The sequence below is a fragment of the Aotus nancymaae genome, unplaced genomic scaffold, assembly GCF_030222135.1.
Source record: "Aotus nancymaae isolate 86718 unplaced genomic scaffold, 86718_ANA_hifiasm-v0.15.2.pri h1tg000036l, whole genome shotgun sequence".
Taxonomy (NCBI): domain Eukaryota; kingdom Metazoa; phylum Chordata; class Mammalia; order Primates; family Aotidae; genus Aotus; species Aotus nancymaae.
The window spans coordinates 58,462,067-58,482,840 of record NW_026988450.1 but is presented as its reverse complement, the minus strand read 5'-3'; the positions used below and the strand labels follow the sequence as shown (position 1 = coordinate 58,482,840).

Here is a 20,774-nt window from a genome sequence, read left to right as displayed (position 1 = left end):
TGCAAAATCTTTATGATAAATAAAATTATTGCATTTAATGTCATTTTCATGAAATGAAAATCACCAAATCCCTTAATGTTATATAAACGTAAACAATACCAGTTCAAATTAGAGGAAATAAATGTCAACACCAACTTTTGACAAGAAAAATAAAGTTAAAGCCCTACAATTTGTCTAATTTAGGTCAGGTACCATGGAAACAAAAGAATATTAAAATTATTTATTTTATCATTATGCACAATGAAGGAAATCATAACAGATAGCACAGTTCTTTTCCACCATAAAATTATATACACCATTTATTTAGCTAGAAATACTAGCTTGAGAGGTACTGATATATTCCATTTTTGATACTTTACAGCAAACAAATGTCTTATATTTGGAGCATGTTGAAGAAAATATTGTCTCAAGTCTTTTTTGTTTTTTTAAGTCTCAATCACTAAGAGTTCAAAGTAATTTGGGAGAATCCTGGCGCCCTGGATGGCCTGATGAATGTATTAAAATCAAGCAGTGTATATTCTTAAAATACTCTTAAATCCATACAAATGTTGCTTGGGTTGTGGAGCTGAGATTTCTCCTACTGGCATGATAAAATTTGAAGAACATGTGTTATGAAAGTTTCACACCAATTTTGTTTTGTTCCTTCTTCATTAGCCGCTGTGCTTCCTTTTCCATTTTCTTCCTTTGTTGTTCTGCTGCTCTCTTTTCTCTGTCTGCTATTTTCTGCTGCCTGAAAAGAAACATATTTATATTTTTACTTTTAGAAAATAATGGTAAATAAATTCTAGAAAGAAAGAGCAGTGCCTTTTTACTATCACCAAATAAAATGTTGAAAGTCTTGAAATCTTCTAATATAAAAATTCCAAAGGTTTTCAAAAACAGTTATTTCTTTCAGTCCTTAGAACATGACTTGTGAAATAGAATAAATTATTATCTCTATTTAACAAATAAGTAAAATGAGGCATAAAGGCTAAGTGACTTGCCCAAAGTCATAGGATTAAGTGCAGGGATACGAACCCACATTTTCTGACACCTCTTATTCAGATTATCTCCATTTCATAAAACAATACTTCAACTGAACCACATCATTTTCTGGGGATACTGTTCAGAAAAGCTTGATATTGAGCTTGATAATCTCCTGTTATTATAGTAGTTATAAACAGCCAGTTTGTAAAGTGCATGATGAACACCGCTGAACAGAACACACACTCCAAAAAGAAAATGAAAACTTAAGACACACCTTCTACCTAGAAGCTAAAAGCAAATTTCAAGATTAATATGTGACTAGCTCTACCAAGGAGAAGAGTGGTTGGTATTTAACCAAATGTCACATGTTCTCACTTATAAGTGGGAGCTAAATGATAAGAACACATGGACACATAGAGGAGAACAATGCAAACTGGGCCTACTGGAAGGGTGGAGGTTAGACAAAGAGAGAGGATCGGGAAAAATAACTAATGAATACTAGGTTTAATGCCTGGCTGATGAAATAATCTATATGACAAACCCCCTTGACACATTTACCTAAGTAACAAACCTGCACATTCTCCACTTGCACCCCTAAACTTAAAAGTTTAAAAAAAAAGAGTGGCAGGTATTTACTAATTATACTTTGTGAAATACATATGTCTTCCTTACACTTTCCATTGATTATGTAGGGAGTGGAGGTAGGAGTGGGATGATGAAACAGGAGAGAGCAGAGTGAACATAAGTTGGTCCTGGATCTGAAGGGTTAGGGTGTGAGAAAATCATTCAAGTATGCAATGTTGAGGAAGGAAGCAACAGGTCACAACTGGACACGGAATAGGCAACATTAGGTTATATGAAGAAAAATCCAGAGTGGATTATCTATGTCTGGGACAGCTCAATGCTGACTACAATGAGTGAAATGTATGTACAATTCTCAATCATAATTATAAACAGGAGCAGGCAGAATTATGGATGACCAAAATTCAAGAAAGTAAAAAAACTATTTTTGGCAATATTTTGACTTTTGTTATCAATTAATTTCTGAAGAATAGTTTTTAAAAAATCTATTTTTCATCACTCTGATCACTTTCAAGAAAAACTAATAATCTGAACTAAAAAATGTCAAACCAGAAGAAAAAGAGAGGTAGAAAAAAAAAACTATAAAGGGCTAGCTAGGTTATAAACAAGTAAGATAATGAAGCTTTGACCTGGTTATTACTAGAGCTGAAATAATATAAGGGCTGAGGATCACAAACACAAAAATCTGAAATCTGAAATGCTCCAAACTCTGAAACTTTGATTCCCTACATGATGCTCAAAGGAAATTCTCACTGGACCATTTCAGATTTTAGATTTTCAGATTTGGGATGATCAACCAGTAGTATAATACAAATATTCTAAAGTCTCAAAAATTTCAAAAGCTGAAACACTCTGGTCCCAAGCATTTTGGAAAGGGATACTCAATCTGGATCAAAAACTAAAGTTCCTGGCAAAAGAGACAACTTAAGAGATAGCTACAGACAAAAATATATTTTACCTATCCAGTTTCATGCTGGGAATTATTAAAGTACCAGAATCTTCTTCCTTAGCAATACTGATCACAGTACTGGCAGTATTTTATAGTGGCAATAGGAAAAAAGCTCAGAGTTAGAAGATATGAAATGTGGATATACTTTTTAAATGCTCAGTGTCCACTCAGGGTCAGTAACAATATATGGCTGCCTCCATCTTTCTTTGGCTCTATCTATATACTTGCAGCATGAAGCATGTCTATTATGGATAAACAATCTCACTTTTGCAAGCTGTCCTTAAAGGTTAAACATTAAGTCTTTAACTACATTTTTTCATTTGTTTTGTTTTGTTTAGCGGGTAAGAGGATGGAATGAAAAAGAAAAGGTTTTTGTACAATGTTAAGATACTTGTGAACTCATGGCATGAACTCTATGGTGAGATTCCTGGATTTGAAAAGGACAGCTCCTTCCTATGCCTTTGTGGTTAATGGCACTAATAATTACTAGAATCCCTGAAATGTCCTAAAATACTCAGACATCTGTGTCTATTATTTATTTTAAAAATAATACAGAAGTTTAAAAAGATGACTTATCTTTTTTGATGATCCATGCAACATCCTAAGTGTTACAGTTCACAATTTAAAAAATATTTCCTTTATAAAAGCTATACTAACCAAATAAAAACTAAATGTTAAAAACTCTCACAATTTTATTGACTGAATTTTAAAATGTCACATCCTCTAAACAGCAAAAAAAAAAAGGACTTGATATGCACCCTCTGCTGGCTGTTCAAGGTAACTGTAATTTATTGACAAAGACAAGAAAGGAAAATACAAAAATGAAATTAGGTTTTTTCGCTGAGAGTCAGATAAGAATAATTTGTTTGCTATTCCTATGGTAAAAACAATCAACTTTAAAATAAAAAAATTTATATTGCTGTATTTTATTACATGATTTTAAAAATATATACATAATTCTAGATATATTTAAATATCTGAGTTTTTAAAATCAGTAATCGTAGTCATTAGTTCTCTTTAAATTTTCTCTTTACTCTTTGACTTAATGTAGCAGTACTAAGAACTATGTTTATTGCTCACACACAAAAAAGAACAACCAAAAAAAATGAAGATTAAAACTTCCAGAATAGTATTTTTTGTAGAATGGGTAGTTCATGACTTATGTTATCTAACACATAGGGCTTTCACGGACATCATTTAAGATATATGTACAAATGCAGAGTGTCACATAAGTTATTTTCATTTGAATGTGCAGTGCTGGGCACAATGCTAGATCATGAGGAAATGGAAATAAAGCTGTAACTTCTGACCTGGAGGAATATATAGTGGTGGCCTACATTTCACAGTGGACATATCAAGCTTGCAATATGGTATGTATCACATATTTATGTATATAACCTTATATATAAAACATATATATACAAAACCTTTTATATACATGCATATATAACATTTCATTTGCCATTAATAGAGCTTTTTGTTCCTATAGTGCTTAAAATTATTGGTTTCTGTGAAGTTTTAATCATATAAAATAGTATCTGCAGTCTGAAATACAAAAAACGTCCAGATTATCTAAGAATCAAATGAAGAAAAATATAATATTTGGCAGAATAGGCTCCCTTGACTTTAAACACACTAGGGAAGAAATCTAGTTCTTCTACTTAGGCTGCAATATAAATGCCACTGAAATACCTCAGAACTTCTTCTGCTTGCCAGGCTGCATCTTCTTCTTCTTCCCATGCATTGGTGTTTTCTTGCCAGGTATCTAAGTCACCTAATTCAGACTACAGTAAAAAGTAAAACAAAATTCAGAGAGTAAAATAACCATCCTTTCTCCAGATAGCTGTCAAAAAGAGTATCTTAACACGTAACTCAGGACCTGTCAATCTCCTGTGTCTTCTCAACTTCTTTACCCTGTCCTATACAAAGTACAAATGATTTTGCTCTTGGTTGCCTAGAACTGATGCATGACTTTCAGTGTTCAACAGTCCTAGGCATGTCCAGCTTTCTTTTTATTTTATGTTTTATGGGATATTTTTTATATTAAATTTTCTTCTTTGCTATACCTTTGGAATGAACAACAAGAGAACATTTCTTCTGTTTCTTTCTCTTCTTAGTAAGATGAGGGAGTTAGCGACAGAGTGAGAAGGAACTGACTGATCCCAGACTGAATTAGAAATGCTTGACTGGACTAATCTGTACTGAGAACTGCAAGCTGAACTTTAAAAACTAGCACAGTCAGACGGGCATGGTGGCTCACGCCTGTAATCCCAGCACTTTCAGAGGCCAAGGTGGGTGGATGACCTGAGGTTAGGAGTTCTGAGACCAGCCTGACCAACATGGTAAACCCCTGTCTCTACTAAATACAAAAAATTAGCAGGATATGATGGTGCATGCCTATAGTCCCAGCTATTTGAGAGGCTGAGGCAGAACTGCTTGAACCAAGGAGGAAAAGGTTGCAATAAGCAGAGATTGTGCCATTGTATTCCAGCCTGGGCAACAAGAGCGAAACTCCATCTCAATACATTAAAAAAAAAAAAAAAAAAACTAGCACAGTCATCTTCATTTAAGCATATGTAACTTACTGTGGACTTTTTATTGGCACTTACTGTCTCAATCCTAGGCAAAAATGACAAATCATGCAAAATTTATCTTTACTGAAATACTTCTATGTCATGCTTCCTTTTTCCAGTCTTTCTTACCTGGCATCATCTACTGGTCACTACCTCTCACTATTCCCCAAGCCAGACCTCTAAAGATTCATTTTGTCTTCCAAAAACCAATGACTATGGTCATGCTCGACTGTTTAGGTAGGTGTGGAAGTGACTGTGTGTAAAATAACTGGTACTAATCTTACCAATCTGTGAATAGATTTATTTAATATTATACTGTTTTAAATATATACCTGTAAGAATGAAATAAAATGTATAAAGTTTTCATTCCTGACAATATATAACACCATACTTTGCTAAAAATTCTTAAAATATTTCTGATTATATAATATACATTTCTGAAAGTAAAGAAGTATTTTTAAAGCTACTGAAACAACCACTGACCTTCTTCACAAAACTGGAAAAAACACTTTAAACTTCATATGGAAGCAAAAGAGAGCCCACATAGCCAAAACAATCCTAAGCAAAAAAAAACAAAGCTGGAGGCATCACGCTACCTGACTTCAAATTATACTACAAGGCTACAGTAATCAAAACAGCATGGGACTGGTACCAAAACAGAGATATAGACTAATGGAACAGAACAGAGGCCTCAGAAGTAAAACCACACATCTACAACCATCTGATCTTTGACAAACCTCACAAAAACAAGCAATGGGAAAAAGATTCCCTGTTTAATAAATGATGTTGGGAAAACTGGCTAGCCATGTGCAGAAAGCGAAACTGCACCTCTTCCTTACACTTTACACAAAAATTAACTCCAGATGGATTAAAGATCTAAACATAAGACCTAACACCATAAAAACCCTAGAAAAGGGCTGGGCGCGGTGGCTCACGTCTGTAATCCCAGCACTTTGGGAGGCCGAGGCGGGTGGATCACGAGGTCAAGAGATCGAGACCATCCTGGTCAACATGGTGAAACCCCGTCTCTACTAAAAATACAAAAAATTAGCTGGGCATGGTGGTGCGTGCCTGTAATCCCAGCTACTCAGGAGGCTGAGGCAGAAGAATTGCCTGAACCTAGGAGGCGGAGGTTGCGGTGAGCCGAGATGGCATCATTGCACTCCAGCCTGGGTAACAAGAGCAAAACTCTGTCTCAAAAAAAAAAAAAAAAAAAAAACCAAAAAAAAACCCTAGAAAACCTAGGCAAAACCATTCAGGACATAGGCACAGGCAACAACTTCATGACTAAAACACCATAAACAATGGCAACAAAAGCCAAAATAGACAAATGGGATCTAATTAAACTGTAGAGTTTTTGCACAGCAAAAGAAACAATCATCAGAGTGAACCAGTAACCAACAGAATGGGAAAAAATATTTGCAATCTACCTATCTGACACAAGGCTAATATCCAGAATCTACAAAGAACTAAAACAGATTTACAAGAAACAAACAAACCCATTCAAAAGTGGGTGGAAGATATGAACAGACATTTTTATAAACAAGACATTTATGAGGCCAACAAACATATGAAAAAATGCTCATCATCACTGGTCATTAGAGAAATGCAAATCAAAACCACATTGAGATACCATCTCACACCAGTTAGAATGGCAATCATTATGGTGGAGAGGATGTGGGGAAACAGGAACACTTTTACACTGTTGGTGGGAGTGTAAATTAGTGCAACCATTGTGGAAGACAGTGTGGCGATTCCTCAAGGACCTAGAAATAGAAATACCATTTGACTCAGCAATCCCATTACTGGGTATATACCCAAAGAATTATAGATTGTTCTATTATAAAGTCACATGCACATGTATGTTCACTGTGGCACTGTTTACAATAGCAAAGACTTGGAACCAACCCAAATGTCCATCAATGATAGAATGGATAAAGAAAATATGGCACATATACACCATGGAATACTATGCAGCCATAAAAAAAAAGATGAGTTTGTGTCCTTCATAGGGACATGGCTGAATCTGGAAGCCATCATTCTCAGCAAACTGACACAAGAACAGAAAACCAAACACCGCATGTTCCCACTCATAGGCAGGTGTTGAACAATGAGAACATGTGGACACAGGGTGGGGAGCATCACACACTGCGGTCAGTTGAGGGGTGCTAGGGGAGGGACAGCAGGGGGTGAGGAGGGATAACATGGGGAGAAATACTAGATATAGGTGATAGGGGGATGAAGGCAGCAAACCACCTTGCCATGTATATAACTATGCCACAATCCTGCATGATCTGCACATGTACCCCAGAACCTAAAGTACAATTAAAAAAATAAGAAAGAAAACAAAGAGGAGGTTATCATCCACTCCTATGCAATGCCCCTTTATTCTGTCTGTTTGGGAAGAAAATATGTGGAAAGAGCATTGCAGACACTCTCCATCTATCCTATTTACCCCTTCTCAACTCTGTAAGAAGTTATAATTTACAACTTTACAATGGGCTATGTTAGTATTATAATTATAGTTAGGTGGCAAATATTACTAATTCAGTGGGTAGGATTGAAGCACTTTACCAATATAGATCAAATATATGAATAAAGTTTAATTTTGAAATATATAAAATAAAAAATTAAACATTATGCTATGTTATTCAGAGAAGTATCTGTGGTGTCTGTGTTCATAGTATCATATAACTGCATAGGAATTGTCAAAGTTTGTAATTACATTGATGTGCGTGATCATTTATTTAGTATCATGTCTCCCCTACTAGAATGCATTTTTCTGAGGCAAAGATCTTTTAATGCCACAGGGCCTGGCTTTAGTAAAAAGTGTTTGTTGATCAATGAATTAAAAACATACATATACATGGGTCCCCTGGGGAGAGGGACCTCAGAAGCACCTGTGCAGTTTAAACAAGTAAATAAAATATATAGATTGATAGATGTGATTTAAAAATATGTCCACAAATTCTTAGACATTCCTTCTTTCAAGAGGTAGAGGCTTGCGTGTGGGCCGGATTTAGTGACTGGCTTCTAATAAAATAACATGAAAGTGACAGTGTATCACTTATAAAACCACATCACAAAATGGCATTGTGGTGTCACCCTGAGCAAGTAATCTCACTCTCTCTCTTAGAACTTACTGGGAAAATCAGCAGTTATGTCATAAAGAAATTCAAGCAGCTCCTTGGAGAGGTGCAGCAAGGAACTGAGGCTTTGTGCAAACAAACAGCATTTATTTGTCAGGTGTGGAAGTGAGCTGTCTTTTAAATGAATCCTTTGACCACAGTCAAGCCTTCATATGATTGTAGCCCCAACCCAATGACTTGTCTGCAAACACATGAGAAAGTCTGAGCTAGAACTACCCAGTTTAGTCACCTGAATTCCCAATCCACAGAAACTGTGTGACATTAATGTTTGTTATTATTTTAAGTCACTAAATTTGGAGTTGTTATATAACAATAGATAATATAATCAATCAACCAAAGCATGCTTAAAGCTTAGATAGGGAGGGGTCTGGACACCTGTGCTTTTAAAAAACCTCCAAAGCTGATTCTGATATGCTCCCAAGGTTGAGAACCTCAGCTGTCTATTTCTTTCCAAAATTTTTCCTTTAAAAAGTTTCATTTAAGTCAAACCATTTAAAATTAAGTCATACTTTAAATGAAAATACATTCTATGAAGAAAACAATTCATAACTTACTTTAAAGTAATCTACCATTAGGGTTAATCTCTCATTTTAATGGTAATCTCTCTGATGTTTATATTTTTAAATAACATTGTGCCTCTCTCTTTCATGTGTACAATGAGACCTTAATCTTAGTATATAATGTAATTTACAATTTTATAAAAGGTTAGGATGAGTAAAACTCCAGATTAACTTCTCTCGAACTGCTAAACCTGTCTTAAAGTTACAAAAATATAAATACTATGCTAAACTCATTTAGATTTTACTCCTCTGCTTTAAAGAAAACAGAAATAAAACCAAGCCTTTCCCTAGAACTATTAACATACTTACAGACTGATGAATAAAAGGCATATCTTGTGTAGCTGCTAATCTACTTGAAAAACCTGTGCTCCCATCTGGAATGCCAAAATTCAATGGTTCTCTCTTCTTAATAACAATCTGAAAGATTAATTGAAAAAGAATTATAGGGATATTTTACAAATCACTACATTAAAACAGACAACCAAAACATTTTGTAATTGCTTAAAATACTTATTTTTTAAATTTACAATGTAAAAACTAAAAAAAGTGTCTGTTAATACCAATTACTCAGTCAACTGCTGCACAAATCAGTTACATACTAAAAAAACTGTATTTCACTTTTAAAAATTAACACGGTCTCATTTTCTTTCTTTCCTACTTTCCCTAGACCCCAAAATATAATTGATCACTTTTAGTTACTATATTAAGTAAGAACAGGTATCATATCCTGTCAATAGTATAAATAACTCTCTCAGCATGTGAAATACCTATGCTTAAATATCGCTTATTAATTCATTCAGGCCAGTAGCATCAAATACACTTATATGATACGTTGGTAGCCTTATTCAAAGCATTTCCACTCTAATTTAATAAGGCACTATAGTAATTTACTAGGTTCCTACTGAAAGCAGCAGTATACTTACACAATACAAGGTATTCATCTACTAAGAAATTCACTTAAAGGATCCTTTAAAAATATACAATTTAATGTGTTTTAGCATTGAGACATTTGGACAACTCAACAAAAAAGAATGTAAATATTATCAACCTAGACAATGTAAATATAAATGTACAGCTGCAATCAACTGAGAGGAAGAAGGTGAGGAAAAACTGTATTGGAAAATGTGAAATAAATAATGTCCTAATTTTAAAAAGTGCATCTATCTATCTATCTATCTATGTATCTATCTATCTATCTATATGTAAGATATATAATATAAATATTTTCTATGTTTGAACAAGAAAGTGAGCTTTAAGTGTGTTTTTCTGATACAGCAGTGACTAATGAGGCAGACTGGAATAAAGGAGAAAGAAGAGCAGGAAGGGTAGTACGAAGTAAATCTTCATTTACCATAGTATGAATGTCAATGGACAATGTTACTGGTAAACAAGAAATGGCAATATAACTATATTATAGATAGATACGATGACAAACACTATAAGAAATGCAAACAGAAAATTATTGAGTGGCTGCTTCTGGGAAGTAGAACTGGCTAAGAGATTGATCGGAAGTCATAATCCCTACATTTTTTTATTTAAAAAAAGTACACGTACTATTTTGATAAATAGAAAGGAAAATATTCAAGCATTTTACTTTTTTCATTAATTCCCTGCATCTCTATGTGGTCTTCCATATTCACTTCAAAAGGGATTAAATAATGTATGGATGACTAATACGAACTCACAATTACTCTTAAGTTCTCAGAGTCCTACATCAGTTTTATAATGGTTACAAACAATAAAATCTATTTATCAGTTTGTAGATATTACTAAAGTAAGAACTTGTTAGAACTCTTATCCAATTCACCTTGGTCTCCATGGCAGAGATTGGAGTCTAGAATCTGACCTATAGTAGGATTTTGATACCAGTATAGATATAATTTTAAAAGACTTGGGGTACAGCTTACAAGAACTAAGTCTAGATCACTTGAGCATATAAAATTCTTAACATGACAAAAAACAAACAATTGATAATTAGAAATAGGCTTTCTAATAAATGTGAATTATATCATCTGATTTTAACTACAGGAATCTGAAAAGTAGTTTAATCTTCAAAAGCATAAATCTTTAACATACTTTCTGAGTTTTCCTAATAGTTGGTGTCATGTCCTTAAAATAGTCAGGTTCCAGTTGTTCCAAAGCATTTTGTTGTGTTGCCACATTCCCATTCCCTCCTTCGATCTTTATACTTGTGGGTGCATCTTCATCCCACGAAGTCCACTCTTCAACATCTGTCTAAATTTAATTGATCAATATTATCAGCCACAAAGGGTAACCTAATGAAGATCTCATTGATGATTTATTAGAAAAATGGGCTTTCTAAAACATTGGTTTTCACACTTTTTTGACCCACAGGAAAATATACATTTTATATCATATATCAAAACTAGATCAAAAGTTCAAAAAATACTAGACATTCTGATATATTCTACTTACTCTATTCTGTCCATTAAAAAACAAAAAAAGTAAAACAAAAGTAAATGCTTTGAAAACTGAACTGACATTAAAACCCACAAAAGAAGAACTGGAACTTTTCGTCTAAGTCTAGCCAGATTAACTGATAAAAAATACCAAACTCCTCCATAGGATTTAAGTAAGACAAAGTCTCAAAACATAGTATTCAAAATGTTTATGAAACAACCCAGAATTATTCAGCATATAAAAATCAATAAATCTCAATTCTCATGGCAAGTTAATCAACAGATACCAATTCTAAAATGATATGTTGGAATTATCTAAGGCTTTAAAACAGCTACTATAAAAATGTTCCAACAAGTAATAGGAAAAACCTGAAACCAATGAAAACGAAATAGAAAATGTCAGCAAAGAAACAGGATAAAATGAAGAACCAAATAGAATTTTCAGAAAAATTTAGCAACAGCAACAAAAATCAAACCAATTTTATAGTCTACTAATGATTTGCAATCCAGTTTTAAAAATATTGTTCTGGGACAGACACTTATTTAATCTTTCAAAAACAAAACAAAACAAAACACTACCTGCTTAGGAACTGATGAATAATCAACTGTAGTTGGCAAAGTTATTTGGTCTCCACTTAATTTCCGTCCTCTGCCAGATCTGAAACAAAAATGAAATAATTTATTTCAAGAACCACCAAAACAATCAAAGTAAAAGCACTATGTATGGCAATTTAATTGATTTTAATAATTAAGAGTTACTCATTAATTTATGGTAAAAAAAAAAGTCATGAATCAGACATTTTGTGAATGTTTTTTAAATCTTGGACAGAACAACATAACTGCTTTTTGCCTTAGGATTCAGAATTACAAATAAACTCAGGAGGAATATAAAGTCAAAAACAAAAATGCAAGGGGGTTTCAGAGCATGCTCCTTGGAGTGCAATGGGTTCTGAGGGTGAAGTTCTGGGCCACCTTTGCTGTTTTAAACAGGGTAGGTTGACTTTTATGTTTTACACATGGGGTTTTCTGATAAGATTAACTATTAAGAAGTTTAAAAATCACTGGTTTGAACCAAACGGTAACTTAGTTTTAAGGATTAGTAGGAAAAGCACCTCATTAAACAGGATATACTATAACTCAGTTGTTAAGAACATGGGCTGTGGAATCTGTGTAAACCACAATTTTCAATGTTACTTCTATTGTGTCTAGTTAGAATTATCTACTTCTCAGCCTCAACAGCCTCGTCTAAAAAATGCAGGTATTCAAACCTAGTTTTGCTGGGTTGTCTGGATTTAGTCACGAGACATATTTAAAACTCCTAGACAGTGTGTGCCTGCTATATAGCAAAACATACAAAAAATGGCAGGTAGTGGAGTTGATTAGTCATTTACTTCACTTCAAATAATCCATAAAGCATTGACTAAGAACTAATTGATAAAGTCAGCTATATTTATTACACACTGGAAACTATATTTGTTTAAAGAGTAAATAGAAAAGTAATATAGTCTCTTATGAAATTCGTGACATAGTCTGTTTTTTCTTTTAGTAGAGATGGGGTCTTGCTGTGTTGTCTAGGCTGCTCTTGAACTCCTGGCCTCAAGCTATCCTCCCATCTTGGCCTCCCAAGGCACTGGGATTACAGGCGTGAGCTACCATGCCTGGTCAAGTCTGGTATTTTAAAATACATGATCTAAGGGCCCTTCAGACACCAAAGAGAAGCTTATCCTAACATAGGGTCAGTTTTCTTTAAAACTGAACATACAATCAATTCTAAATATATATACATTTACAATAGAAATTTATAGTGACAATAGGAATTTCCTTAATATTTTAAAATCAACAAAATTTCTTACCCTATTTTTAACAAATATTTAAAAAAATAGAGGTGCAAAAAGAAAACATCTGTAATTCATCACCACTGTTAACATAATACTTCTTATAACTTCCTGCCTTCTGGCAATTAATACTCATTTTTAATCTTGCTTTATCTGGTGAATTGCTGGCCATTATCCTCCTCATTCTCTGGTAATTTGAACACTTAGTTCACTACTTTTTCTGCTTCCCAAATCCTATCCTCTTGGGTGATTTCAAGTCAACCACTTAAATTTTCCATTTCTTTCTTGACTTCTCCTGTTCCGGTGACCATCTCTACTCTATTTCACCCACTTATTCTCTTGCAATACCCTGGACTTTTTTTGTTTTTTAATCCCAGACCACTCTACTTCTAGGAGTAAATTCAATGGCACTTAAGTCTCAAGAGTTTTAGCAGCCATCAAATGGCCATTTAGCCAGAGACTGTAGTTCCCATCCTTCCTTGCAGCTAGGGGGCCATATGACTAAGCTCTGGAAAGTAGGCAGTGGACAAAATTGTTGTGTGCAACGTCTAAATCACATCTATAAAAAAAAAAAAGAGCTGATTGCTGTCCATTTCCTCTTTTACTACACCCTCCTTTCAGTATGTAAGTAACTTTTTCACAGGACCCTTAGGCCAAAAGAAACACCTAACAATTCCATTGAATAAGGTAGCCCAAAAAACTCAATACTCATGTATCTCCTAACTGCATAGTAGCCACCGTAAAAAATACATATTTAAAGAAAAAGTAATATTTTTATTTTATTCTTAAATAACCACAATCACTGTACTTATTAATAAAATGTGTGTGCCTATTGAATCCTGCACAGTTTCTTAAGACTTAGAATAAGAGAGGAAACCATCATTCTTGTTTTTGGTTCTACATTAATTTTGTGCAGTACTTGCTTTTAATTACAACCTAAAATCCTGGCTTTGCAAAGAGATGTCACCAAAAATGTAAGTAAACAGAAACATATCTCAAACATTCAAGATCATCATCATACAAAAATACTGCAGGATTTAATGCTGCAAATGTGAACTACTTTGAGTTGAGGTGTCCAATAGATGCTATCACTATGTTTCACTGGAAAATTTAAAATATTCTATGGCATCCCTGTGAATTTCATGTAAAGCCCTGAGGTGTCTCAGCATACATTTTAGAAATCATAGGTCTTGGGTATGATCATGTGACAAAACAGAAGGAAATGAAGTCTACAGATGATGTCCTAAAGCAAATGACTTACCTGTCCTTAACTATGTACATATTCTGGAATGTTACTTAAACAGACAAAAGAAATTTTTGCTGTTTTTTTTTTAGGATTTCTCTTTTTTTAAAAAATATAAAAACAACACTATTGTAGTACAGACAGAAAAACCTATTCCTAATTTCACCTAACCACTTTAAAACATTCTCATAATGAAATAATTAAATATATCAAAGTTCTCTGATGATTATAATAATGAAAGTTGGTCTATTTCTAAATAGTATTAAGCGTGTAATTTTAGTGAAAGGTGTAAGAATTTGAATGAACAAAAACAAATGAACCTCTACTTTCTTAATCTGAAGTAGAGGAAAAGTATTTTAAGACAACTAGGAATTAATGAATAAATATTGCAATCAAGATATTCAACTTAAATATAATCTGTCCTGTCCATGAAATTTGAAGTTTTGTAGGTATCCAAAACCAGTGAGGAGATAAACAGATTAGTTTGAACATAAAACTTATTTACCTGCATATTAATCTCTTTAGGAATGAGAATACTGTTGCTAGGCAAGTACAAACTTTAAATAACCGAAACTGGGTGATGGCCATGATGAGAATCAAAACCTGTGGAAAAGGCACAAAACAAAAAACTGCATTAAATTGATTTGAAAAGTCATACTCCTGTCCTGAAAAGTCCTATTATGCACTAAGAAAAATCTAAAATATTTTGTATTTTTCTCTAGACACTATAACACTGTAAATTTTAAAATTATAATATAAAAATCATATTAACAATTCAAACACCAGGTTTTGAGTTTTAAATGGCTATAAAGAAAAAACTCTTCATTCCAAGTGGTTTTTGAAAATAATTTTACCTAAATCTATTAATACAAAAATTTATAATTCAAAAAAATCAAAAAATTATAAAATAGTATATATTAAATCTTTGTGTATCTTTTAAAGTTTGAACCACATGAACAGAATACTATTTAAAACATTTTAAATATTTTTACTTGTAGATGAATATATTTTCTTATATCCATTTTATAGATGAGGAAATTGAATTAAGAGAGGTCAAATAACTAGACCAAAGTCACATAGCTAGTAAGCTGAAAGTTACCATGGAGCTCATTTAGTCCAGTGGTTCACAAATCTGGGAATCTGTTAAAGAAATGCCAATACCTGGGACTACCTCTAGTAAGTCTATTAAATCATATATTCTGAGGGGCAAGGGCTGGTCATAACCAATAAAACAAGAGAGAGATAAAAACTACTCAATTGAAAAGGCAGCAGGAAACAAAGACAAGAGAACAAATAACAGATGGGACAAGTCAAAACAAATAAGATGACAGACCTGAATCTAACCATATCAATAATCTCAATAATGCAAACGGTGTAGTATTCCAATAGAAAGGCAGAGATTGTTAGATTGGATAAGAAAGGAAGATCCCCCTCCATGCTGCCACCAAAAAAAGTATTTCAATAAAAGGATACAAATAGGTCAAAAGTAAAAGAATAGAAAAAAATATACTATGCTAGCACTAATCACAAGAAAGTTGAAATGACTATTTCAATGTTAGACAGATTATAGGGAAAATAACATTACCAGGTATAAAAGTGGTCATTTCACAGTGATAAAAGGGTCAATTAATAAAAAGTACATAACAATCTGAAATATGTGTCCTTAATAACAGAATTTTGTCAATATCATAAATAAGAGGGATGACATTATTAGTCAGCTGATATTAAAAGGATACTAGAGAACTATTACCAATACCTTTGTGCCCATATTTACTTGACAAGTGAGATGAAATGGACAACTTCCCTGAAAGAGACAAATTACTAAAGCACAAGAACAACAACCTGAAAATCTGTATATTTATTAAAGAAATGAATTTGTAGTTACAAAAATCTCCAAGGCACAGATGGCTTCACTGGTAAATTCTACAAAACACTTAGGAAGGAATAATACCAATTCTATACAAACTGCCAACAAAATGAAGGAGTATTTCCCCAACCCATTATTTGAGGCCAGTATTACACTGATACTAATCCAAAAATATTACTAGAAAATAAAACCATTACTATTCTATGAATCTAGATACAAATCTCATTAGCAAAATATTAGTAAATTAAATCCAACAATATATAAATGGATACTACATTGTGAAAAAACTGGTGCTTAGTTTGCAAATGTTGGATTGGTTTAACATTTAAAAATCAAATGTCATTCACTATATTAGCAAACTAAAAAAGAAAAAACATATAAACATTATCAATAGAGACAGAAAAAGCCTTTGACAAAACATCCATTCCTATTTAGAAAAAAAAAATGCAGCAAAGTATAAGGGAACTTTCTCAACTAGATCAAGAACATCTATGAAAAACCTACAGTAACATGAGACTTAATGGTGAAAAAAAGTAGATACTTTTTCCTTAAGACCATGAACAACACAAGAATGTTTGCTTTTTCTGCTTTTGGTCAACATCATAGTAGAGGTTCTGGCCAGAGCAATACAGAAAAAAAAAAAAAAAAGAAAAATAGAAAAGGCATCCAGATTGGAAAGGAAAAAATAAAAGTGTGTTAGTCCATGTGGAAAATTCAACAGGATCTACCACTAATTGTATTTTTACATGTTAACAACAATCAACAAGAAATTGAAATGTTAAAATAACATTTATATAGGCATAAAAATATGATACTCGAAGGCAAATCTAATTAAAGACTTGATTACTGAAAACTATCAAATATTGCTGAAACATTTAAAAGACCTGTATTAATTTAAAAATACTTTTTAAGAGATAGAAGACTTTTATTAAGATATCAAAATTTCCCAAAATGAGCTATAGATTCCATGCAATTTCAACCAAAATCTTGGCAGGTTTTTTCTGTACACTTAACAACCTAATTTCTAAAATTCATATAGAAATGCAAAGAACCTATATCATAGCCAAAAGAACTTTGAAAAAGAACAATGCAAAATAGCTAGGACTATCTGGTTTCAAGACTTGTTATAAAGCTTCAGTAATCAAAACTGTGTAGTATTAGAATCAAGATACACAAATAGATCAATGGAAAGTATCGGAATAGACCTACATACATACAAACAACTGAAATCTGATAAAGATGCAAAGGTAATTCAGAGAGAAAAGAACAGTTATTAAGAAAAGTTCTGGTAAAACTGGATATCCATATGGAAAAAATCAAAACAAAAACCTTCAATACATATCTGGCACCAGTTACAAGTAACTAAAAATAGATCATAGACCTAAATGTAGTCTGAAACTATAAAACTTGTAAGAAAAAAAAAAAAAGAAAAAAGAAAACTCTTTGTGACCCTGGATTAGGGCAAGATTTTTTAGGTAGTAGAAAAAAAATACAATCCATAAAAGAAAAAATTGGTTAATTGGACTTTATCAAAATTAAAAACTACAATTCAAAAATATTATTAATGAAACGAAAAGACAAGTCACAAACTGAGAGAAAAATGCTTGCAAAGCAATAACTGATGAAGTACTTGAGAATATATAAGAACCTCTCAAAACTCAATAATATTTTTAAAACTCAATTTAAAAATGAGCAAAAGGTCTAACTAGATATTTCATCAAAGAACATATAAATGGTAAATAAGTACATTAAATGATGGTCAACATCTTTAATCATTAGGAAAATGCAAATTAAAGCCACAGTGAGAAATTGCTACATATCTATTAGAATGATTCAAACTAAAAATAATGACCACAGCAAGTATTGGCGAGGATCTGGAACGCCTGGCACTCTCATACATTGGTAGTGGGAATGTAAAATGTACAACCACTTTCAAAAACAGTTTGGCAATTTCTTACAAAGTTAAACAAGCATCTACCATATGACCCAGGCATTCTACTCCTAGTAATTTACCCAAGATAAAGAAAATCATACAGCCATATAAAGACTTGTATTTGAGTAGCAGCTTTATTTTTATTTAATAGCTCCAAACTGGAAACAACACAAATGTATATTAACAGGTGAGTGGGTAAACAAATTGTAGTATGTACATACAAAATACTACTACTCAGGAATAAAAAGGAATTACCTATTGTTACAAGTAATAGCATGGATATATCTCAGAATAATTATGCTGAATGAAAGGAATCAGACCACCAAAAAAGTATACACTGTATGATCCCTTATACAGTATTTTTTAAACTCTAGAACAGGGGTATCCAATCTTTTGGCTTCCCTGTGCCACACTGGAAGAACTGTCTTGGGCCACACATAAAATATACTAACACTAATGAAAGCTGATAAGCTTAAAAAAAAAAAAAAAAATCACACAAAAAATCTCATAATGTTTTAAGAAAGTTTACTAATTTGTGTTGGCCTGCATTCAAAGCCATTCTAGGCTGCATGAGGCCCAGAGGCCATAGATTAGACAAGCTTGCTCCAGAAATTATAAACAAATATATGGTGACAGAAAATATCAGCAGTGCCTTATAATGGGGAAGGGAGGAGTCACTGAGGGACATGAGGAAACTTTCGAAGGTAATGGATATACTTACTGCCTCAACTGTGGTGATGGTTTTATAGATGAGTGTATATATATTAATCAAAACTAATCCAATTATATACTTTAAATATATGCAGTTCATTGCATTTCAATTATAGCTCAAAAGAGCTATTAAAACAATCTACACAAAGACATTTTTGAACAATATTATGTCACTTAGAACATTGTTCATATTCTGGTTAGAATATTATTTAAAAAGTCAACACCATGATTATCTTGTATCAATTATTTGTTACTTTCTGGAGAGCCAACTTCCATTAGGAAACTAAGACAATTAGTGATAAGAAACATATTTCAGAACTTCTCTAGGAACAGAAATCTGATTTCACAATAGCGTTTCAATATACTCTAATAGCTATCTCTTACTATTAATATATAAAAAGCATTCTTCTTAGTGATTAACATGTAATAACTCATTTAATGCTCACAACAACCCTGGAAAGGACTTGAAACAAGTATTATTTTGTCCCTACTTCAGATAAGAAAACTAAGGCACTGAGGGGTTAAGTAAGCTGCCCAAAGACAAAGAACTGATAAGTTATAGAACTGGAATTTAACCCAGATAGTCTGGCTGCAGTGTTTTAGAGTCCTTAAAGATCACACTCATATTGCCTTCCTGTGATTAAATAACAAGATATGTGTCTTTACAAAAGAGATGCTACAGGAATTGAAAACTAAAGCCATGGCAATGATAGGAATAAAGATTCTAAAAATGGTAAAACTGGTATTATTCTGGTAGTCTTTTTTTTCGAGACACAGTCTTGCTCTGTTGCCCAGGTTGGAGTGCCATGGTGTGATCTCGGCTTACGGCAGCCTCTGCCTCCCGGGTTCAAGCGATTCTCCTGCCTCAGCCTCCCGAGTAGCTGAGACTACAGGTGCCCGTCACCACACTGGCTAATTTTTGTATTTTTAGTAGAGACGGGGTTTCACCATGTTGGCCAGGCTAATCTCGAACACCTGACCTCAAGTGATCCACCCACCCTTGGCCTCCCAAAGTGCTGAAATTGCAGGTGTGGGCCACCACGCCCAGCCTTGGTAGCCTTTTGAAACATGGTTATTATTTCCAATTTTTTCTTACACATTTTAGTCACCTATACTATATTTGAATTGCATATTTACCCTAATAATCACTATTTAATTAAAAAAATTTCTTAAGATGAGTTTTGGCACAAGTTAAAGTTGAATACTTAAGTTAACTATGACAATGCTCTAAGAGTCTCAAAATAAATACAAAAGAGAGAAAAAAATCTGTTAATCCATGAGAGATAGTCATTTTTCCACTATTGAGAGGTAGAATAGACCACATGTTAAATCAAGTCATAAGAATACAAAGGCAAACACACATGTGTGTGCACTTGTGCATACACTTACTGGAATGATGTTTCTGATCATGAAATCTCATGTTTTAGCTTTTCCTTGACTTTTCTTTGTCAAAGGAGGAGAATTATTAAGTATTTAGAATCATGATTCCTGTCATTGGAACAGCTGAAGAATATATGTCATCCAACTTCTTAAATTTTCTAAATGAAGAAACTAAGATACACTGAAGTTAACAGTTCTGCTCATGGTGAAGCAACCAGCTAATAACAAAATCACAACTAAAACAGACTGGCCTCTCAATCCATTAGTAACACCTTTAGAAACAATCACAACACTTGATTAATACAATTATTTAGAGTACTGATTTCTTAAAAAGAAAAAACATATAATAATTTGATATTTTTCCAAAATAAAAAAGCACAAGCGGTATATTTGGACTTCAGTTCTACACATACTTACTTAAAAAAGGATAAAACCTAACTCAAGTAATAATTATCATATGACCACATTAAAGGGACAGCTATATATTCCTTAAAACTGAAATGCTGATTAGTTTTTTTTTCAATTACCTTACATGAGCATTACATAAGCAATAACATTTTTAAACATAAGGAGTAAAATCATTCTGGATACTTTTTATTTATTTTT

The 20,774-nt window shown here is 33.0% G+C and overlaps 1 protein-coding gene across 1 annotated transcript; it reads right to left on the bottom strand.

The window, feature by feature from the left end:
• Positions 1-205: 205 nt before the first annotated feature.
• EBAG9 (estrogen receptor binding site associated antigen 9) lies at positions 206-20,282 on the bottom strand. The gene is made up of 7 exons (XM_012443279.3): positions 20,178-20,282; positions 14,783-14,880; positions 11,779-11,857; positions 10,856-11,014; positions 9,089-9,196; positions 4,190-4,281; positions 206-730 (listed from the first exon to the last, which is right to left on the bottom strand). Exons 1-7 carry the CDS (start codon positions 20,196-20,198, stop codon positions 610-612), a joined length of 678 nt encoding a protein of 225 aa, XP_012298702.1. The 5' UTR covers positions 20,199-20,282; the 3' UTR covers positions 206-609.
• Between the last annotated feature and the right edge of the window lie 492 nt (positions 20,283-20,774).

What these genes read in the sequence shown, in the direction of transcription:
- EBAG9 (XM_012443279.3), bottom strand. Translation starts at nt 20,198, where the DNA reads ATGATCAGAAACATCATTCCA. An exon ending in CTAAAGAGATTAATATGCAG is followed by an intron (nt 11,858 to 14,782) that starts GTAAATAAGTTT and finishes TTTTTGTTTCAG; the next exon opens with ATCTGGCAGAGGACGGAAAT. An exon ending in CAAGCAGAAGAAGTTCTGAG is followed by an intron (nt 731 to 4,189) that starts GTATTTCAGTGG and finishes GTTTCTTTTCAG; the next exon opens with GCAGCAGAAAATAGCAGACA.